Here is a 21,951-nt window from a genome sequence, read left to right on the forward strand (position 1 = left end):
ATATGTACCGGTGCATTCTAGAGGGAATAGTGTGCGATATATAGACGCAGACACACTGAAGTCCAGGTCTAGTCCAACTGATGAGGTGGTGTGAAGGACTCTGCAGTTCGTTGTTAACTCCTTAACTCACAGCAGCATGCTCCCAGTGTGTGTGTGTGTGTAATTCTACAGTTCAGAGGGGGCTGGGAGCTAAGTGTTGACAAACAGAAGTCCATGAAAAGTCCATGAACAAGTGAAGAAAGGAGGAAGAGAAGTCCATGATTTGTTATGTATGAGAGGAGTGAAGAGAATAAGAAATGCTCATAGAGAGCTCGTTTTGAGAGTGAAGAGAGGGAGTGAGTTCTATGATCAGTTTGTTTCAGGACGAGTGAAAAGATGGTAGATGCTTCCATGAGCAGTTAATTTTCCAGAGGAATGAAGATAGAGAAGAGACTTTCATGTTCAGTTTGTTTTCGAGAGTCACTGTACACTCCCCCAGAGAGAGGGATAGAGGGAGGAGAGCGAAGGTTCCAGAGGGAAGTGGAGAGGAAGTGTGTAGCAGCTACAGTGGTCCGGTTTGCAGACGGGAGGAGAGGAGAGGCAGCAGAGAGAGAGAAAGAAGCCAGAGAGAGAAGCCGGCCCATCTTCGGACCCCCAAGGAGCGTGTCCCCCCAAAGTAAGCTACCTGAGCTGCAGAGAGGCACAAAGAAGACAGAGAAAGATTAATAACAGCCATAGATTAACTCACAGTGCAAAGCCAGTGCAAACAGTAAGTCATGCAGGTACAGGGATGCAGAGAGGAGAAAAGTAGTTTGGAGAATGTTACGATCACTCGGTGGAAGGACTGTAGCCTCGAAAAACCTATTTCGCTTGGGCAGCTATATCTATTGTATATCGTAGCCCATTCTAGCCTGGTCCCAGATCTGTTAGTGCTGTGTAGACACTTTTTATGGTCAAACATAGCATGGCATTTACAAGAGATGGCAAGACAGCACAAACATATCTAGGACCAGGGTAAGCACACTCACCCACGCAGGCCGATCCATCATCGTTGGGTTCAAAGCCCTGGTTGCACCTCTTATTGGCACGACACTTGTAGCTGCCATAGGTGTTAGTGCATACAGGACGGTCAGTGGGGCACACAGAGGGGAACTGGGTGCACTCATCCTTATCTGGAGGGAGGGAGGAGGGAAAGAATGGGACGTGTAAAGGGAGAAGGGAGGAGAGTGGGAGGAGAGGGAGAGAGAAGGAAGGTAGCGGGAGAAGACGTTTATTGCAGGGAAAGAGATGCAGGATAGCACATTGGCAAACAGGACAGGGATTGTTAAAGACATATAGTGGGGCTCAACCTACCTGTGCACCGGCCATTCTCATTCATAGCAAACCCTTGGCCACACTGTAAGAAAGGGATACACCTTCAATACTGTCTCGTTGAAAACGAGAAACTGTATCATCTTATAACACAAGATCTTATGATAAGTACAGAATACAGTCACTGGATAATAATTATTAACAACCAGAGAGAGAGAGAGAGAGAGAGATTCATTCCAGGGATGAAGCTTAAGCCCCACTCTCTTCAACATATACACGACCATTCAAAAGTTTGTGGCCACTTAGAAATGTCCTTATTTTTGAAAGAAAGCACATTTTTTGTCCATTAAAATAACATACAATTTATCAGAAATACAGTGTAGACACTGTTAATGTTGTAAATGACTATTGTAGCTGGAAATGGCAGATGTTTTATGAAATATCTACATAGATGTACAGAGGCCCATTATCAGCAACAATCACTCCTGTGTTCCCATGGCACGTTGTGTTAGCTAATCCAAGTTTATCATTTTAAAAGGCTAATTGATCATTAGAAAACCATTTCGCAATTATGTTGGCACAGCTGAAAACTGTTGTCCTGATTAAAGAAGCAATAAAACTGTCCTTCTTTAAACTAGTTGAGTATCTGGAGCATCAGCATTTGTGGGTTCGATTACAGGCTCAAAATGGCCAGAAACAAAGAAGTTTCTTCTGAAACTCGTCAGTCTATTCTTGTTCTGAGAAATGAAGGCAATTCCATGCGAGAAATTGCCAAGAAACTGATGATCTCGTACAACACTGTGTACTACTCCCTTCACAGAATAGCGCAAACTGGCTCTATTCAGAATAGAAAGAGGAGTGGGAGGCCCCGGTGCACAACTGAGCAAGAGGCCAATACATTAGAGTGTCTAGTTTGAGAAACAGACGCCTCACAAGTCCTCAACTGGCAGCTTCATTAAATAGTATCTGCAAAACACCAGCCTCAACGTCAACAGTGAAGAGGCGACTCCGGGATGCTGGCCTTCTAGGCAGAGTTCCTCTGTCCAGTGTCTGTGTTCTTTTGCCCATCTTAATCTTTTATTTTTATTGGCCAGTCTGAGATATGTCTTTTTCTTTGCTACACTGGCTAGAAGGTCAGAATCCTGGAGTCGCCTCATCACTGTTGACTTTGAGACTGGTGTTTTACGTGTACTAATTGAGGTGGAAACTGAGCTGTACTTCCTAACCTCCTGTCAAATGTATGACCATATTATAGATACATATTTCCCTCAGATTACACAGATCCACAAAGATGTTGAAAACAAATCCAATTTTGATTAACTCCCATATCTACTGGGTGAAACACCACAGTGTGCCATCACAGCAGTAAGATTTGTGACCTGGTGCCACAAGTGAAGAACCAGTGAACCAGTGAAGAACAAACACCATTGTAAATACAACACATTTTTATGTTTATTTATTTTCCCTTTTGTACTTTAACCATTTGCATATCGTTACAACATTGTATATATACATGATATGACATTTGTAATGTCTTTATTCTTTTGGAGCTTCTGTGAGTGAAATGTTTATGGTTAATTTTATTGTTTATTTCACTTTTGTATATTATCTACTTTACTTGCTTTGGCAATGTTAACATATGTTTCCCATACCAAAAAAGCCCATTGAATTGAATTGAATTGAGAGAGAGAGGGAGGGCAGTGAGAGGGAGAAAGAAACAATGAAAGAGAAAGAGAGAGAAAGAGAGAAGGAAAGAGTGAGATAAAAAGACAGTCCTTACCTCTATCTCTATTTCAGGTGTGCCCTCCTCCTCCTCTCTGGGATAGGCGATCTCCAGGACAGAGTTGATCTCACTTGGTTCCAGAGGCCTGGCTATTGACTTCCCATCTGGCCAGTACACCTCAACATTAGTGGCTATGTCTTTACCTGGAGAGACAGGTAACATCACCAAAACATCCTCATAATGTTCCATAACATTGTCAGAATGTTTACATAATGTTCCCGTAAAATCCCCATAATGTTCCTTTAATGTTTCTATATCATGTAAATACACACACACACACACACACACACACACACTACACTAGTGCTAGTCTGAACCGGCAGAAGTTAACTGTCTTGGCTGAACTATGGGGATGAGGGGCTGGAGAGGGGTTTCTATTCAGGCCTTCCAGCTGCTGCACCTGCACCTGCCTTTCCCTCTCCCTTCCACCTCCTTCCCCCTCACCTCCTCCCCTTTCTCTCTTTCTCTCCATCTCTCCCACGGGCCTCCAATCAGAAGGGGTATTAAGGCAATGCTTTCCACATGGATCTGGCAATGCTTTCCACACACACACTCAGTCTGTGTGCACGCTGCGTGTGTTTGTTTCCTACGTGCATGTGTGTGTGTATGAGCGTACATCTATATGTACCTGCATGTGTGTGTGCATGAGCGTACATCTGAATGTGTCAGACCTACCGAGCCCAAAGTGTGCTACGGGCTCCATCTCACAGAGGTATCCGGAGCCCCCGTCGATGATGCGTGTGTGTGGACCACTTCTCTTGGTGTAGACCACTACTTTAGCCCCCCGGGCATACGCCCCGTACTGGGTACGAGGGATAACACGCAGCCACGAGTTAGTGGAGCCCTGAGAGAAAGAGAAGGGGGGGGGGGCAGATTAAAGGAGATGTGTGTGGGATACAACATCTTGAAGTAGAAAATATGGCGAGAGAACACACAACGAGAACACGCGGTCAGAACACACACACAGTGGTACCTGGTTGACTCTGTAGATAGAGAGAGGCTGTGCAGCACTCTCTCCATGAGATACCAGCAGGTCCAGACGACCGTCTCCATCAAAGTCTGTTACTGCCGCCCCTGATAGACGACAACACATACACACATGCAAACACTTAGAACACACACATCGAACTAACAGCGGACGCAGGTCACTGAGAGGACACGAACATACAACACAATAAGAATAATAAGAGTACACACATTGAGAAAAGAGGCTGATAAGGAGCAAGAATCAGAGCTGCCAGAGCTGATTAGTCAAGTTTACAATCTCAAACCACAGACATCTAGCACCATCCCTTGGAGGAAGTAGGAATTACACTATTTAATCGATGTGTGTTACACATTTACAGTGTAGAATAGGTTAATGATAAACAGTTCATCACAGTGTAAGCCTAATAGGTATTTCTACCCCCCCATACACATACACCTGTACACTCCCCTGATCCCCAACCCTCACCTGTTCCTCGTCCTTCTGGCTCGGCTGCCTCCCCCACATTCAGCTCCTCAATCTGGGGGTCCCCATGTTCTCTCCTAGTTACCCTGCCATAGCAACCAGATATCTGTTAAACTCCCCATAATAACCCAGGCCCAGCTACCATCACTCAGGGTGCATTCTGTTGTTCCCCAAGTGGGACTTGAACTCATAACATTCTGCACAGCAACAAATGCCCCTCAAAGCCAACCGCCTTAGTCAAAAAAGCAAGAGACTAGTCCAGGGATCATCAACTTGATTCAGCCTTGGGCCAATTTGTTCTTGCGTGCATAGTTGGGGGGTCGGAACAGAATGCCAAATAATTTGTTGATTGCAAATTGACCACAAGAAGCCCAAACAGGTATAATATTTCAAACCTTGCTTACATTTATATACGATCACTTGTCTATTATGCGTGGGAATACGTGGGAACATATTTCCAAAATTAAAATCACTTGGAGCTGATTTCCTGGTATTTTTACATACTTTTATGTCCAACAATAAAAAAAAAATATACACTGCTCAAAAAAATAAAGGGAACACTTAAACACAATATAACTCCAAGTCAATCACACTTCTGTGAAATCAAACTGTCCACTTAGGAAGCAACACTGATTGACAATAAATTTCACATGCTGTTGTGCAAATGGAATAGACAACAGGAGGAAATTATAGGCAATTAGCAAGACACCCCCAATAAAGGAGTGGTTCTGCAGGTGGTGACCACAGACCACTTCTCAGTTCCTATGCTTCCTGGCTGATGTTTTGGTCACTTTTGAATGCTGGCGGTGCTTTCACTCTAGTGGTAGCATGAGACGGAGTCTACAACCCACACAAGTGGCTCAGGTAGTGCAGCTCATCCAGGATGGCACATCAATGCGAGCTGTGGCAAGAAGGTTTGCTGTGTCTGTCAGCGTAGTGTCCAGAGCATGGAGGCGCTACCAGGAGACAGGCCAGTACATCAGGAGACGTGGAGGAGGCCGTAGGAGGGCAACAACCCAGCAGCAGGACCGCTACCTCCGCCTTTGTGCAAGAAGGAGCAGGAGGAGCACTGCCAGAGCCCTGCAAAATGACCTCCAGCAGGCCACAAATGTGCATGTGTCTGCTCAAACGGTCAGAAACAGACTCCATGAGGGTGGTATGAGGGCCCGACGTCCACAGGTGGGGGTTGTGCTTACAGCCCAACACCGTGCAGGACGTTTGGCATTTGCCAGAGAACACCAAGATTGGCAAATTCGCCACTGGTGCCCTGTGCTCTTCACAGATGAAAGCAGGTTCACACGCACATGTGACAGAGTCTGGAGACGCCGTGGAGAACGTTCTGCTGCCTGCAACATCCTCCAGCATGACCGGTTTGGCGGTGGGTCAGTCATGGTGTGGGGTGGCATTTCTTTGGGGGGCCGCACAGGCCTCCATGGGCTCGCCAGAGGTAGCCTGACTGCCATTAGGTACCGAGATGAGATCCTCAGACCCCTTGTGAGACCATATGCTGGTGCGGTTGGCCCTGGGTTCCTCCTAATGCAAGACAATGCTAGACCTCATGTGGCTGGAGTGTGTCAGCAGTTCCTGCAAGAGGAAGGCATTGATGCTATGGACTGGCCCGCCCGTTCCCCAGACCTGAATCCAATTGAGCACATCTGGGACATCATGTCTCACTCCATCCACCAACGCCACGTTGCACCACAGACTGTCCAGGAGTTGGCGGATGCTTTAGTCCAGGTCTGGGAGGAGATCCCTCAGGAGACCATCCGCCACCTCATCAGGAGCATGCCCAGGCGTTGTAGGGAGGTCATACAGGCACGTGGAGGCCACACACACTACTGAGCCTCATTTTGGCTTGTTTTAAGGACATTACATCAAAGTTGGATCAGCCTGTAGTGTGGTTTTCCACTTTAATTTTGAGTGTGACTCCAAATCCAGACCTCCATGGGTTGATAAATTTGATTTACATTGATAATTTTTGTGTGATTTTGTTGTCAGCACATTCAACTATGTAAAGAAAAAAGTATTTAATAAGAATAGTTCATTCATTCAGATCTAGGATGTGTTATTTTAGTGTTCCCTTTATTTTTTTGAGCAGTGTATATAATACATAATTTGACTAAAACAATCATTTCAAACCTTGCTTGCATTTGTATATGATCATATGTCTCTCTATTATGGTGGGAATACTTAGGAACATATTTCCAAAATGTAAATTACTTGGAGCTGATTTCCTAGTGTTTTTACAGTCTTTAATGTCCCACAATGACATACAGTTTCAAAATATATATATGTTTTTCTCAGAAAACTTTGGGTGGGCAAATAAAACCACACGCAGGCCAAATTCGGCACGCGGGCCGCCAGTTGGAGAACCCTGGACTAGCCTATCACTCTCTGTGAATGACAGTTGCCTTTTAGATCTCAGTGATGTCACTGATTTACTCCAGCCAACACACTTTGGACGAGTTTCAAATCCACTACACATTTGTAATGTTGGATGTTATGAAGCACAGCAGCTATTTTGTCCTGATTATCCTGGCATGGACAAGTTCAATCATTTACACATCCGGTACTAATCACTGTCATTTCCCTCGTAACATCTCATAGTTTGAACAGCGCCTCACCTAACAAAATGTTCCATATTGAGATTGGATTACAAATGTGTTTTTCTATCAACTTTATTAAACTTCAGAACATTGTCAACTTAGAACATAAGGCAGAGGTTTTCAGCGCACTCAAACCCAGCACAACTTTGATTGATTCAATCAATTAGCTTCAATGAGGACAATGAGGACAATAGTTCAAGCTGGGTATTTCATTGCCAGACAATACATAACTATTAATTTGGTGGATTGTGTTTCATGATTGAAACTTCAACTCAGGTTTTAATATGGTACAAGTGGAGCCTCGGGCATTGGATGTTGGATCGATCACCATTTCAAACCACAGATATCCTGCATAACTACAAAGGGGACACACACATGAGCACACAAACATACACAAACACACACTCCACCAATAGTCACACGTCTGGGAATATTCAGTCATTATGACTACTTCCTGACTACAGAAATGCTTTAAGTCCAAAATAATAGAGGAATTAGAGATCTGACATTAACAAATGTTAGCTAAGATTTGAGGCTCAAATTTACATGGAAATTAAATTAGTTTAATTGCTTTTTGGAACTGATGATTCAACTGATATATTGCATGTGTGTGAGTGTGTATGTGTGTGCGTCTCCGTGCATGTGTCTGTGTGTGTGCGCGCATGTGTGTGTGTGTGTACCTGAACAGTCTGTTGGATGACGACCCTCTGTAAGCAATGTTATTAAAGAACACCTCTAGTTCGTTGTCGTTGTCGAAGTCTGCAGCGATGACCGTACGCACCGGAGACGGCATGGAGAACTTCTGAGATGCTATGTCCTGGGGGAGGGAGACAATATGTTAACACAGACACAGGAACACAGGCACGAACGTATATATGCACAGCACGCGTTTGCATGCAAGCACACACACCTCCACACACACACCTCCACACACACACACCTCCACACACACACCTCCACACACAACAGGAACACCAGGAGACCAATGTAACATTATTGGGATACTCAATATGTTCACTCACTCCAGGTAGCTAACATTACACTATGGCGACCTCATGGGGTTTAGGCAATGTTTCGTGTTGATATTACATACACACTGGGGGATATTCCTGTTCATAAAATAGTATTTCTGTAAATGTACCATCTGTCGAGTGGGAAAACTCTCAACCAAACCCAAATAGTGGGTCACTCCGTCCTGTCTGCAAGCATTTTTCATGTGTTTTCTTAAAAGGGTAATACATGTGCAATTGTGGTCAAATGTAATGAAATGTGACTGCTGGACACACTGAGTATGGATAAGCAAAGTGAGTCATGTGTAGACGGTCTGCTGAGTAAGCTGGTGTAAAGCTGGGCTGTAACAAAAACCTGCACATCCTATCCAGGACCAGGCATAGTGTCAACTGTCAACTGTCAAAGTATTTGGGAGCCTCAAGCCCAAACTATTGTACTGTTCTACAACACTGGGGGGAGGGGAGTCTTGATTTGTTGGTTAGCTGAGTCAGGTGATTTAGTACTGGGCTCGTGGAGTGGAGGCTGTTATAGCAGCAAAGGTGGGACCAACTCCATATTAATGCCCATGATTTTGGAATGAGATGTTCGACGAGCAGGTGTCCACATTCTTTTGGTCTTGTAGTGTATATGTTCCTCTCCTCTATCTCCTCCCTCTCACCTCTCCTTACAGTGTTTACTCCCTGTGTTAATTATATGGATCATAAAGCCTAAGGGGAGGGCGGAGAGGAGAGGGGATGAGGAAAGCGGGGAGGGAGGGGAGTGACCTTCTACTGTTTAGGTGAAGGAGAGGGGATGGCCAAGTGAGAGCATGAAGGAGGGAGGTGAGGGGAGGAAGAGCGAGGAGAGAGAAAGAGGGAGAGAAGGAAAGGGAACGAGGGAAGAGTAGAAAGGGGCAGAAAGTGATCTTCTGTTGTTAAGGTGAATGAGAGGATGGAAAGGCCAAAGAAAAAAGGGAGAGGGGAGAGAGAGAGAAGTTGACGAGAGAAGAGAGGAAAGGGAAATTCAAAAAGGGTGAGATAGGGAAGGGGAGATAAAGAGAGGGGCAAAGGAGATGGAGTGAGGTGCTCTATACTGGGAAGAAGTAGCCTGGCTGATGCGGCCCACGTGACTCACAGTGCAGGGAGAGTTGTGACACACTGATCTAGAAAGGAGGCCTTGATTGGTTCTCTCAAATGTTTTTTTTCCTCTGGGGTTGAGACCTCAACTTGTTTGGATTTGAAAATCCAACCGTTGTAATGGAAGGGCTGTGCATAGTATGTGGGTATTTGAGCGAAATAGAAAGAGCAGAGCCAACCAGTAAAAAATACAGCCCCCTTCATTATCGACGCATTGTGGCGACAACATCAATGAGCCATCCGACGACTGAAGCCAGCAGGACTTGGAGAGTTAGTTGTTAGCCAGACTAGGGAAGAGGACCAACTACTTAGTCAAATCTCAGATTTGTTCAAGTCAAATCAACATGATAGTGATTTTCACTGAATCCCTGCTGACATATTTCATATCAAGATGCCCCATTAGCTCACATCATGTCTTCTGAGATTTATGCTTAGTTACGGATGGTGGGGCTGGGAGACATACTGCTAAGATGAGTGTGTGTGCCTGTGTTTTTGCGTGCATGTATGAGTGTGCAAGTGTGTGTGTGTGTGTGTGTGTGTGTGGTCGCTGCAGCCATAGAGTTATAACAGTCCTAATCGGCACTTTCCCCTCTTCCCCCTGTCCATCCACTGTCCAGCCAAGCTGCTGCTTCAGCTCCTTATTCAGTAGATTACTGGAGTGACAAAACACCTGTCACGACTTCCGCCGAAGTCGGCTTCTCTCCTTGTTCGGGCGGCATTCGGCGATCGACGCCACCGGCTTTCTAGCCATCGCCGCTCCATTTTTCATATATCCATTTGTTTTGTCTTGTCCCATACACACCTGGTTTTCATTCCCTAATCATTCTACATGTATTTAGCCCTCTGTTTCCCATCATGTCTTTGTGTGTAATTGTTTGTTTGGTATTGTGGATTATTGTCGGGCGCTTTACTTTGTCATGTTCCGTGTTTTTGGCACGTTATTGTTTTTATGTGCTGTGTATTTTGGAACGGAATTAAAGTGCGCCTGTTCACTACACTCTGCTCTCCTGCACCTGACTTCACCTCCCGTACACACCTTTGATAACACCTTAATTACCAATGCCAAAGCTCAACCCAGATACTGTGTGTGTGTGTGTGTGTGAGTTTTGAGGTTGTGATAGCAACTATGTGAGCTAATTCTGGTATTATAGTCATTATGTCCTGGGATTTCCTATGGTCTTTGTTTGTGGAAGTCTCAGCTTTTCATTTATATATTTTATATAAATATATGTTTTATATGTTGTGCACAAATTTGTTTAAATCCTGGTTAAGGAACGTTTCTCCTTGGCCAAGATAGTCCATCCACCTGACAGGTGTGGCATATTGTAACGAGTGCGCTGAGAGTCGGAAAGCAAATTCAGGGAGTGAGTGTTTTAATAAAAAAAAGAAACAATGAACACGAAACAAACAACGCACCGACAAGAAAACAAAGTCAATAACACCTGAGGAAAGAACCAAGGGGAGTGACAGATATAGGGAAGGTAATCAAGGAGGTGATGGAGTCCAGGTGAGTGTCATGAGGCGCAGGTGCGCAAGACAATTGTGACAGGTGTGCGGGATAATCAGCAGCTTGATAACCGAGAGGCCGGAGAGGGAGTATACGTGACAATACCCCCTCTCTGACGCGCAGTTCCAGCCGCAGGACGCCGTCAAAGGGAACGAACCCGGGGATCAGGAGCGGACCGATCACCCCTGCTGATGTGCGAGAACTTGTAACGTCAGCAGAGGCACGAGAACCTGTCGAATCAGCTGGGGCACGAGAACCTGACAGATCAGTCGAGGTAGGGTAGCCTGGCGATCCGCCTGAGGCATGAGAACCTGATGAGCCGGTGGAAGCAGGGGAGCCTGGCGATCCGGTGGAGGCATGAAAGCCTGGCGATCCGGTGGAGGCATGAAAGCCCAACGAGCCGGCTGAGGCAGGGGAGTCTGGCGATCCGGCTAAGGCATGAAAGCCCTACGAGACGGCTGAGGCAGGGGAACCTGGCGATCCGGCTGAGGCATGAGAGCCCGACGAGCCAGCTGAGGCAGGGAAGCCTAGCGATCTGGTCGAGGCATGAGCCTGTAGCAGTTCCCGGACCCGGCGTCATTACTCCGACATAAGAAATAAAATAACACTCCCTTCCCTTAGGTGAGGTGTTATTCTGTAACAAGTGCGCTGAGAGTCGGCATGTTCAGGGAGTGAGTATTTTAATAAATAAAAGAAACAATGAACACAAACCACAAACAATGCACCGACATGAAAACAGAGACAATGACACCAGAGGAAAGAACCAAGAGGAGTGACAGATATAGGGAAGATAATCAAAGAGGTGATGGAGTCCAGGTAAGTGTCATGAGGCGCAGGTGCGCAAGATGATGGTGACAGGTGTGCGGGCTAATCAGCAGTCTGATGACCTAGAGGCCAGAGAGGGAGTATACGTGACACATATCAAGAAGCTGATTAAACAGCATGATCATTACACAGATGCACTTTGTGCTGGGACAATACACGGCCACTCTAAAATGTGCAGTTTCGTCACAACACAATGCCACAGATGTCTCAAGTTTTGAAAGAGCATGCAATTGGCATGCTGACTTCAGGAATGACTACCAGAGCTGTTGCCAGGGAATTGAATGTTCATTTCTCTACATAAGCCGCATCCAACATCATTTTAGAGAATTTGGCAGTACGTCCAACCGGCCTCACAACCGCAGACCACGTGTAACCACACCAGCCCAGGCACTCCACATCCAGCTTATTCACCTGTGGGATCACCTGAGACCAGCCACCCGGAGAGATGATGAAACTGATGAGTATTTCTGTATGTAATAAAGCCCTTTTGTGGGGAAAAACTCTGATTGGCTGGGCCTGGCTCCCCTGTGGGTGGGCCTATGCCCTCCCAGGCCCACCAATGGCTGCTCACCTGCCCAGTGATGTGAAATCCATAGATTAGGGCCTAATTTATTTATTTCAATTGACTGATTTCCTTATATGAACTGTAACTCAGTAAAATTGTTGCTTGTTGCGTTTTTATTTTTGATCAGTATAAATCATGCCGCTGCGATGGTGGGACTCATTGGATTAACAGAAACATCAGCCCAGCCAAGGTTTATGGGGTTTGTGGTGTAAGGCCTCACTGGGACAGCTTAATCCCTGACAACACACACACAAAACACACACACGCATACACTGGAAACAAATTGAATTAGCTATTTTACTTTTAACTACAGCTAGAAGTAATTGGTAAATCATCAGCCGAAAGTATTTAAGACCATAAAAATACATTGATAATAATGGCATTCAGGATCTAAATAGCTGGGCTTTGTTCTAGCAGGAAAGTAGCCATTGATTCTTTTCAGAGGAGACAGAGCAGCAGCAGCAGCAGCAGCGTGCGTGTGTGTGTGTGTCAGAGGAAGGATCTGCTGTACCCTCTAGAATCATTAAGCACAGTAGCTGAAGGTTAGCTAAGATCAATGTACTGCTCAATAGAAGAAACGGTGGGAAGCTAGTTGATTACTGTGCTTGAACCTTTGTTACCGTACCTTGAAGCTGTGTGTGAGCCTACTTTCTGTAACTTGAACCTGTGCTGAAGTTGTGTTTGTACCTGTCTACCAAACCTTGAACATGTGCTTGAACCACAGTACCGTACGTGGAATCTGTGTTTAAACCTGTGTTCCATACCTTGAACCTGTGCTTGCGGTTGTTGCCCAGCTGTAGGTAGAGTCGATGTGGCCCGTTCCAGTTTCCATAGACAATGTCCATCTTTCCGTCTCTGTTGAAGTCAGCCAAAGTCACCCCTCTACCGTGCTGCATGGGGTCTTCCACACCTGGTACACAGAGGAGGGAACTCACATGTTAACTTTTAAAATGAAAAACACCACAGTAATATATGGTGTGGCAATCAAAATACATAGATAAACCTGTTCAATTAGCTGTCTCTCCATCTTCCTCTCACCTGCCTGCTGAGCCACGTCAGTGAAGGTTCCGTCTCCATTGTTTACAAACAGGAAGTTAGGTCCGTACTCGTTATCACAAAACACGTCAGACAAGTACTGGCTAACAATGGGACCTACAACCACACCACGGCCACCTGGAGAGAGAGACAGAACACATCTCACAATCTGACTCTGATGTCACACCCCAAGAGAGAGGGAGAGAGAAAGATAGAACACATCTCACAATCTGACTCTCACACCTCGGGAGAGAAAGAGATGAGAAATTGGTTTTATTGATTTTTAAAAGTAGATAGAACATAATGGACAGTAACAACATAAATACAGCAACAAGTTACATTGATACTATCCTATGCAATAGCTGTTAAACAATATATGACTTCCACATCAAAAGAAAGAGTTGGCGGGCCAGAAGGCTATGGCGTCTACTTGAGTGTTACAAAGAGTAAGCCCTTCGGGGGCTACCCCGAAAATAGCAACAGAGGGATCTGGGGCAATTTCCTTATTGCATGTACTGTATATGAGAAAGTCTCAAATATAGAGGACCAGAATGGAACTAGTGCCGGGCATGACCAGTATGTGTGATACAGCGTGGCGGGTGCCTGATGGCATCTAGAGCAGGTTGGGTCCATTTCTGGAAACAATCTGGCAAGTCTACTCCTGCAAAAGTGTAGGCGATGAAATACTTGAAACTGTAATAACCCATGTCTAATGCAGATAGAGGATGAGTGCATCCTGTCAATTGCAGAATGCCAGGCCATATCGGAAATCAAACTCTTCCTCCCATGAACGCTTTACATGGTCAAGAGTGGGGCATGCAATATTCTGAATATTGTCATATAGCTTAGTGTAACAATGTGCGCTGAGAGTTGGGAAGCAAGTTCAGGGAGTGAGTGTTTTAATAAACAAATGAAATAAACACGTAACACAAACAACGCACAGCCATGACCCAGGAACAGAAACAATAACAATAACACCTGGGGAAGGAACCAAAGGGAGTGACATATACAGTATAGGGAAGGTAATCATGGAAGTGATAGAGTCCAGGCGAGTCTGATGACGCGCAGGTGTGCGTAACGATGGTGACATGTGTGCTCCATAACGAGCATGCTGGTGACCTAGAGACCGGAGAGGGAGCACACGTGACACTTCGAAATGTTTCCCTTTACATAGGGATCCAGGTTCAGACATTCATTGAGCCAGCTGGTGGGTGGGAGAGATGGGAATGAGGGGGAAATCTTTCTTGTAAAGTTACGAATCTGCAGGTACCTGAAGAAGTGTGTCTGAGGTATACTGTGCTCTCTAACTAGATGTTCAAAGGAGGTAAATATACGCTCATGGAAAAGGTATTTTACACTCTTCAATCCTTTCTGAAACCATAGCTATGAAGGTGTGAAGAGTGGGTTGGAAATAAAAGGCATGGATGAGATAGCTTGTCTATGTCCAAAGTGGATCCTAAACTGAGACCATATCCTGAGGGAACTTTTCACAGTAGGGTTGTTTGAGTGGTATTGAATGCTCAATGGTAGGGGTGCACAGACTAAGGAGACTGGGGATGATGTTTGACACGAGTGCTTTTCCATAAGGGACCACACCGGTCCTTCCTCCTCTAAAAATGTAGAGACCCCTGCATGCGTGCCTCAGTATAAAAGTTGCATAATAAGGGGGTCAGCTTAGAAGATAATCTTTTGTATAACTCAATTGGGTAACCATCGGGGCCCAGGGCCTCACCACTTTTCATTGATTTTATTGACTGGTCAATCTCTGCTACAGAGAGGGGCTTCTCAAGATCAGATGTATTGTTTGTGCTGGCTCTAACCATAATAGAAAGAGGAGTGGGAGGCCCTGGTGTACAACTGAGCAAGAGGATAAGTACATTAGTGTCTAGTTTGAGAAACAGAGGCCTCACAAGTCCTCAACTGGCAGCATCATTAAATAGTACCTGCAAAACACCAGTCTCAACGTCAACAGTGAAGAGGCGACTCCGGGATGCTGGCCTTCTAGGCAGAGTTCCTCTGTCCAGTGTCTGTGTTCTTTTGCCCATCTTAATCTTTTATTTTTATTGGTCAGTCTGAGATATGGCTTTTTCTTTGCATTTCTGCCTAGAAGGCCAGCATACTGGAGTTGCCTCTTCACTGTTGATGTTGAGACTGATGTTTTGCGGGTACTAAAAACAGAATGGAAGTACTCTGAAACACCTAAAGTGGTTCTTCAATCTGAATATTGGTGTTTTTAAGAGCACCTCGTGAAACCCATTGTTGGTGTTTCAGTCCATGAAAAAGGCTGCATCCAAACACAAAAAAGAATGTTTTGACAGAGTGTGTCTTTCATTCAATCAAATGGTTTTGAAATGTCAATGGTTTATAGTGTAAATATTGATTGATCATTTTCAGACAATATTTTAATCAACATTTTAAAGAATACACTGGGAAGTTAACACTTTTTCTATGGTAGACAATGGCAGTAATTATTAGTGGCATGTACTCACGGATGCCAAGGGAAGCCAGCCTTCAACCAAAAAATTTACCAAGAAAAAAGAAAAAATTATTTGTCTTTCGTCTCCGTGTTTCATAATTTTCCTTCAATTCGCAAGAGCCTGAATGTATCTCACCGGAGAAAGCATGTTATTGCATCCAACTTTTGACATTCATATTGTTATCTTGTTTCTATATTTGCATAGCTTCATTCAGGTATATATGCATTTTGCATATTGCTATTGATGTTTAATAATTGTATATTCATGTTGCAATTTAAGAAATATTAATGCAGTTAATAACTGAAATACGCATTCATGTACTATCATTATTGCTTGTTATTATTTGCTATTTCTCAGTTTCCATGCAGAAAAACATACATACTACATTTACCACAGGCTGGCCAATCCTAACCAAAGCCAATTTAGACAAGGATCACAGACTAATGCCAACTGACCTGTCAACTGTCAATCATATCATCTAACGTAATTGTACTGTGACTCAAGCCATCTGAACAACCTTCCATGTACCATCATCTGAATATAAAGACTCAGTTCAGAGACATTAGCATAATGGATGACTGGTGGATCGCATTGAGCCCTGAGCTGAAGTTTTGTACAAGTTTTGTATTAGTGCTACTTCTAACTTCTAGCAGTCATTGACAGTATTTTATTTCTATTCATGTCAAATATAATACCATATTTCCCTTGATTTTGAAGAATATGAATATGATAAATAACTTACAGATCTTTGAACTGTCTTACTTTATCAATATAAAAAATGTTAAAGACCTGTTCATGTTTTGTCATTTGATAATTTGCAAAGAAAAAAGATAAAGCATTTGAAGCTTCAAAATCATGTCTTGAAAAAGCCCTTTTGTACTCGTTAATTATTATCCTGGACAAACGTATTTTCACAAAACAATATTTTCTCATATCCTTTGTTTGAGTATAATACAGTACATTTTACCTTTTGGAATTATCTATGAGGAGTTTATCAGCACACCATATAGGAGCAGGGAAAATACAAAAAGAAGAGGGACACCCATTTACAGTATTTGGAAACTCCAGAAGATAGGATCTAATTCTGCACTAGACAGGATTCGAAACATCATAATATTGTTTAGGAGCTTTAGAGAGAGGAAACAACACCAAAAGACAAGGGATCTAATTATGCATGAAACAGGACTCGAAACACCATAATAGTGTTTTCAACCTTTTCCGGGTTACTTCTCCCAGTCTCTGGCAAGGTGTTTCACAACTTTTGGCTATGTGGTGTTACGACACACCATGTCCTGTTTCAGAACACCTTAGGATGAATGTTTCTGTCAGTGGCGACCCCTCATTCAGGGCAGGGGTTTTGAGCCCCACCTGTTTAGCAAAAAAATGTATAAAACCAAAAATAAATGTTGTTGCCTGTTTTGCATGTTATTTTGGCAAACAATGTAAATATATATTTTGTTAATACAATCATGGTCTCTTTTATTGCTTTCTTGAGGAAGGCAGCTCCAAAATGCAGGTGTTTCCGCCAAGCTCAGTGCTTTCTGTGATGGAGGGGCAGCCAGCGGAAAATACAGAGCGTAGGGGTTGGTAATCTTATCTAGTTGCGCTGTGATTGGCTCAGTGTTCTGCCACTCATAGGGACACTACATCACAGCAACATCTACAGGGAGAGCTAGAAATTTCAAGCCCTGGCCTCCCGAGAAGTGCAGTGGTGCTGTGCCACTAGAGATCCTGGTTCGAGTCCAGGCTCTGTTGCAGCCGGCTGCGACCGGGAAACCCATGGGGCGGTGTACAATTGGCCCAGCATCGTCCAGGTTAAGGGAAGGTTTGGTCGGCAGGAAGGTTCTTGTTCCATCGCACTCTAGCAACTCCTGTGACTGGTCACGCACATTGCACGCTGACACGGTCGCCAGGTGTACGATGTTTCCTCTGACACATTGGTGCTTCTGGGTTAAGCAGGCATTGTGTCAAGAAGCAGTGCGGCTTGCCTGGGTTGTGTTTCGGAGGACGCACGGCTCTCGACCTTCGCCTCTCCTGAGTCTGTATGGGAGTTGCAGCGATGAAACAAGACTGTAACTACCAATTGGATACCATGAAATTGGGGATGAAAGGGGATAAAAGTAAAAAATAAATAAGAAAGTTCAAGCCCCCTTAGGTGCTGCCATAAATGTATATTAGAAGTGTCCATCCAAGAAGGCTCAAGGTCATTGGCCACAAATACAATTCCAGTTGAAGTCGGAAGTTCACGTACACCTTAGCCAAATACATTTAAACTCAGTTTTTCACAATTCCTGACATTTAATAATAGTAAAAATCCCCTGTCTTAGGTCAGTTAGGATCACCACTTTATTTTAGGAATGTGAAATGTCAGAATAATAGTAGAGAGAATTATTTATTTGAGCTTTTATTTCTTTCATCACATTCCCAGTGGGTCAGAAGTTTACATACACTCAATTAGTATTGTCACGCCCTGACCTTAGAGAGCCTTTTTATGTCTCTATTTGGTTTGGTCAAGGTGTGATTTGGGTGGGCATTCTATGTTCTTTATTTCTAGGTTTTGTGTTTCTATGTTTTGGCTGGGTATGGTTCTCAATCAGGGACAGCTGTCTATTGTTGTCTCTGATTGGGGATCATACTTTAGGCAGCCTGTTTTGCCACCTTAGGTTGTGGGATGTTGTTTTTTGTTAGCTCTACGTAGCCTACGAAACGTGACGTTCGTTGTTCTTTTGTTGTTTTGTTTGGTGTTCGGATTTAATAAAGAAGCATGAACACGTACCACGCTGCACCTGGGTCTCATCCTTCCGACGAGCGTTACAAGTATTTGGTGCATTGCCTTTAAAATGTTTACTTGGTTCAAACGTTTCGGGAGCCTTCCACAAGCTTCCCACAATAGGTTGGGTGACTTTTGGCCCATTCCTCCTGACAGAGCTGGTGTAACTGAGTCAGATTTGTAGGCCTCCTTGCGCTCACACGCTTTTTCAGTTCTGACCACACATTTTATATAGGATTGATGTCAGGGCTTTGTGATGGCCACTCCAATACCTTGACTTGGTTGTCCTTAAGCCACTTTGCCACAACTTTGGAAGCAAGCTTGGGGTCATTGTACATTTGGAAGACCCATTTGTGACCAAGCTTTAACTTCCTGACTGTTGTCTTGAGATGTTGCTTCAATATATCCACATCATTTTCCTTTCTCATGATGCCATCTCCTGCAGCAAAGCACCCCCACAACATGATGCTGCCACCCCCGTGCTTCACGGTTGGGATGGTGTTCTTCGGCTTGCAAGCCTCCCCCATTTTACTCCAAACATAACGATGGTCATTATGGCCAAACAGTTCTATTTTTGTTTCATCAGACCAGAGGACATTTCTCCAAAAAGTACGCACTTTGTCCCCATGTGGAAACCGTAGTCTGGCTTTTTTATGGTGGTTTTGGAGCAGTGGCTTCTTCCTTGCTGAGCGGCCTTTCAGGTTATGTCAATATGGGACTCGTTTTACTGTGGATATAGATACTGTTGTACCTGTTTCCTCCAGCATCTTCACAAGGTCCTTTGCTGTTGTTCTGGGATTGATTTTCACTTTTCGCACCAAAGTACGTTCATCTCTAGGATACAGAACGCGTCTCCTTCCTGAGCGGTATGATAGCTGCGTGGTCCCATGGTGTTTATACTTGCGTACAATTGTTTGTAAATGTGGTACCTTCAGGCGTTTGGAAATTGCTCCCAAGGATGAACCAGACTTGTGGATGTCTTGGCTGATTTCTTTTGATTTTCCCAGGATGTCAAGCAAAGAGGCACTGAGTTTGAAGTTAGGCCTTGAAATACATCCACAGGTACACCTCAAATTGACTCAAATGATGTCAATTAGCCTATCAGAAGCTTCTAAAGCATGACATAATTTTCAGGAATTTTTCAAGCTGTTTAAAGGCACAGTCAACTTAGTGTATGTAAACTTCTGACTCACTGGAATTGTGATACAGTGAATTATAAGTGAAATAATCTTTCTGTAAACAATTGTTGAAAAAATTACTTATGTCATGCACAAAGTAGATGTCCAAACAGACTTGCCAAAACTATAGTTTGTTAACAAGAAATTTGTGGAGTGGTTGAAAAACAAGTTTTAATGACTCCAACCTAAGTGTATGTAAACTTCAACTGTATGTTAAATTCTGTTATATCTACCGTAGCTTTGATTGGACTGATCATTTCAACATCATACTTTCAAAATCTTAGTTAGCAAGCTAGACAAGCGGACAATCTACTGGCAAATCCTTTTCAATCCTTGTCATATGAAGAGAAATTATAGCTAAAACGTATCGGTGCTCATCGGCCATTTGCCATAAACATTACACAACAAGTTGGAAATCGCAAATTCAACAATTACTATTTTGGAATGAATCAGTGGCTAACTGCAAGTGTTGCAAAGGAATCACTGTTTTGCTTACCCTGCTATTCAGTGGGGAGGGTGTGTGGTCCAAGTCTGGTTTTAAGGGTCTCTTTTCCAAGCTTAAAAGGATAAAAATTCACACGCAACACCATGGGCCAGAAAAAGTAGCATAAATTGGCCATGTTGTCATTCCTAGGAACTGGAAAATCTCACACTTCAGTGAGTTCAAGACAACTGGGAACTCTGAGGAACGACTGAGGAAGAGCTCCGAGCTCCGACCTGAAGATCACTGACGTCATGATTCAACCTTGTTTTTTTTCAGAGTTCCCAGTTGTCTTGAAAGCACCATAAATCCAGAGAATGACAAGACTTTGATGACAAAGTTTCATGACAAACTTTGCCCACAAGAAGGACCGTGCGCCACCTTCCTGTTCAAGTGAGCACAGCACAATGGTGACTACAAAAATGACTTGTATGCTGCTGAATAAATTATGTAAAATGCCATGGAGATATGTATACTGTAGCTTAGAAAGTAATACTAAATGTATGGTGTGTAGTAAGCTGTTAGTAGCCCATGTGCCACATCCTAATAACTTGGTCCCTTTAGCCCTCATAACGTAGCCTACTGTTCTGACTTGGTGGTGCACATGTAGCCTATAACCTGTTTTAGAAAAATGTTATCATCGAATATTGTAAGAGCTTTCATTGTCTGCTAATATTCCCCCTTTATTTATCCGACGGCTCTGACTTGGTGTACTGGGAGATTACTGTAAAAATGGCCCATGTTCTGAATTCTGTCGTTGTACATTTTATAAGTGCTGAACAAATAGTTTTGACTACATCCGTCTTATTGACTACGTTCGTCCTAGCTCGCTCATTAATGTCTTAATCAAAATGATGGATTACATCTTATCCGCTCATCGTTCCCTTATGCCATAGTTTGTACATCTCAATTGTCAGTAAAAACCACATTTGTTTAAGTGAGTCAGCCATATCAGATATGTTTTTAAAAACGGTAGTAAATGAGGCTGAATTAACTGTGTCGCTGCCAGACAAGGCTCCACTGATAGCCAGGTGTAGTGGTGGTAAGGATTCACTCCATGGTGCTGAAAAGACAGCTCTGCTGTTGGGACAGCTTTATGTAGGCCCTAACAGTTTGCGGGCACCGTTTGTCACCGTTATAGTGCAATTCATGTATTGTTTAGTGTTGTGGCTTTGTTGGCATGTAATCCCCCGCCTAAAAAAATTAAGTTTTCCCAACCAAGATTTACATACTAAAATTGCCACTGGTTTCAGTACACCTTAAATCTGTCTCATAACCCCATATACCAGGCCTGGGCAATTACAGTCCTCAGGGGCCTGATTGGTGTAAACTCCAGCAAAGTTAAGGTTTTGTCTCCCTAACAATGGTGGCAGCTCAGTTGCCACTAGTTTAAGTGTTACAAAACCCTTTTTAACAGTGCATTACAGCAAAATACAATTTGCTCTTAACAACTTTACTATACAGATTAACCTGTTTGGGCTGCAAGGGGCAGTATTGAGTAGCCAGATAAAAGGTGCCCATTTCAAACGTCCTCGTACTCAATTCTTGCTCGTACAATATGCATATTATTATTACTATTGGATAGAAAACACTCTCTAGTTTCTAAAACCGTTTGAATTATTCCTCTGAGTGAAACAGAACTCATTCTGCAGCACACTTCCTGACCAGGAAGTGGAAAGTCTGAAATTGAGGCTCTGTTCTTCTTCCTGCCTATAAATGGGCACGAGACCTATTAGTATACATGCACGTCATACACCTTCCCCTGGGTGTCAAGAGGCTGTGAGAGAAGAAATGAGGTGATTATCTTGGTCTGAGATGGAACACAACATCTTGGAATGACGTGTCCCCCATTTTCGGT

General features: G+C 43.8%; 1 protein-coding gene across 1 annotated transcript in view; it reads right to left on the minus strand.

Annotated features, from left to right (window-relative positions):
* Nucleotides 1–541: 541 nt before the first annotated feature.
* crtac1b (cartilage acidic protein 1b) overlaps nucleotides 542–21,951 on the minus strand; it is a 56,777-nt gene continuing 35,367 nt past the window's right edge. The window contains exons 5-14 of the mRNA XM_038990619.1: nucleotides 13,191–13,325; nucleotides 12,917–13,062; nucleotides 7,810–7,946; nucleotides 4,527–4,609; nucleotides 4,047–4,147; nucleotides 3,749–3,917; nucleotides 3,071–3,216; nucleotides 1,333–1,375; nucleotides 1,008–1,151; nucleotides 542–669 (exon numbers count right to left, since the gene is read on the minus strand). Of these exons, the coding sequence (XP_038846547.1) occupies nucleotides 542–669; nucleotides 1,008–1,151; nucleotides 1,333–1,375; nucleotides 3,071–3,216; nucleotides 3,749–3,917; nucleotides 4,047–4,147; nucleotides 4,527–4,609; nucleotides 7,810–7,946; nucleotides 12,917–13,062; nucleotides 13,191–13,325 (1,232 nt within the window). The remainder of the gene's footprint in view (nucleotides 670–1,007; nucleotides 1,152–1,332; nucleotides 1,376–3,070; nucleotides 3,217–3,748; nucleotides 3,918–4,046; nucleotides 4,148–4,526; nucleotides 4,610–7,809; nucleotides 7,947–12,916; nucleotides 13,063–13,190; nucleotides 13,326–21,951) is intronic.

Source organism: Salvelinus namaycush, chromosome 4, assembly GCF_016432855.1.
Source record: "Salvelinus namaycush isolate Seneca chromosome 4, SaNama_1.0, whole genome shotgun sequence".
Lineage (NCBI taxonomy): Eukaryota > Metazoa > Chordata > Actinopteri > Salmoniformes > Salmonidae > Salvelinus > Salvelinus namaycush.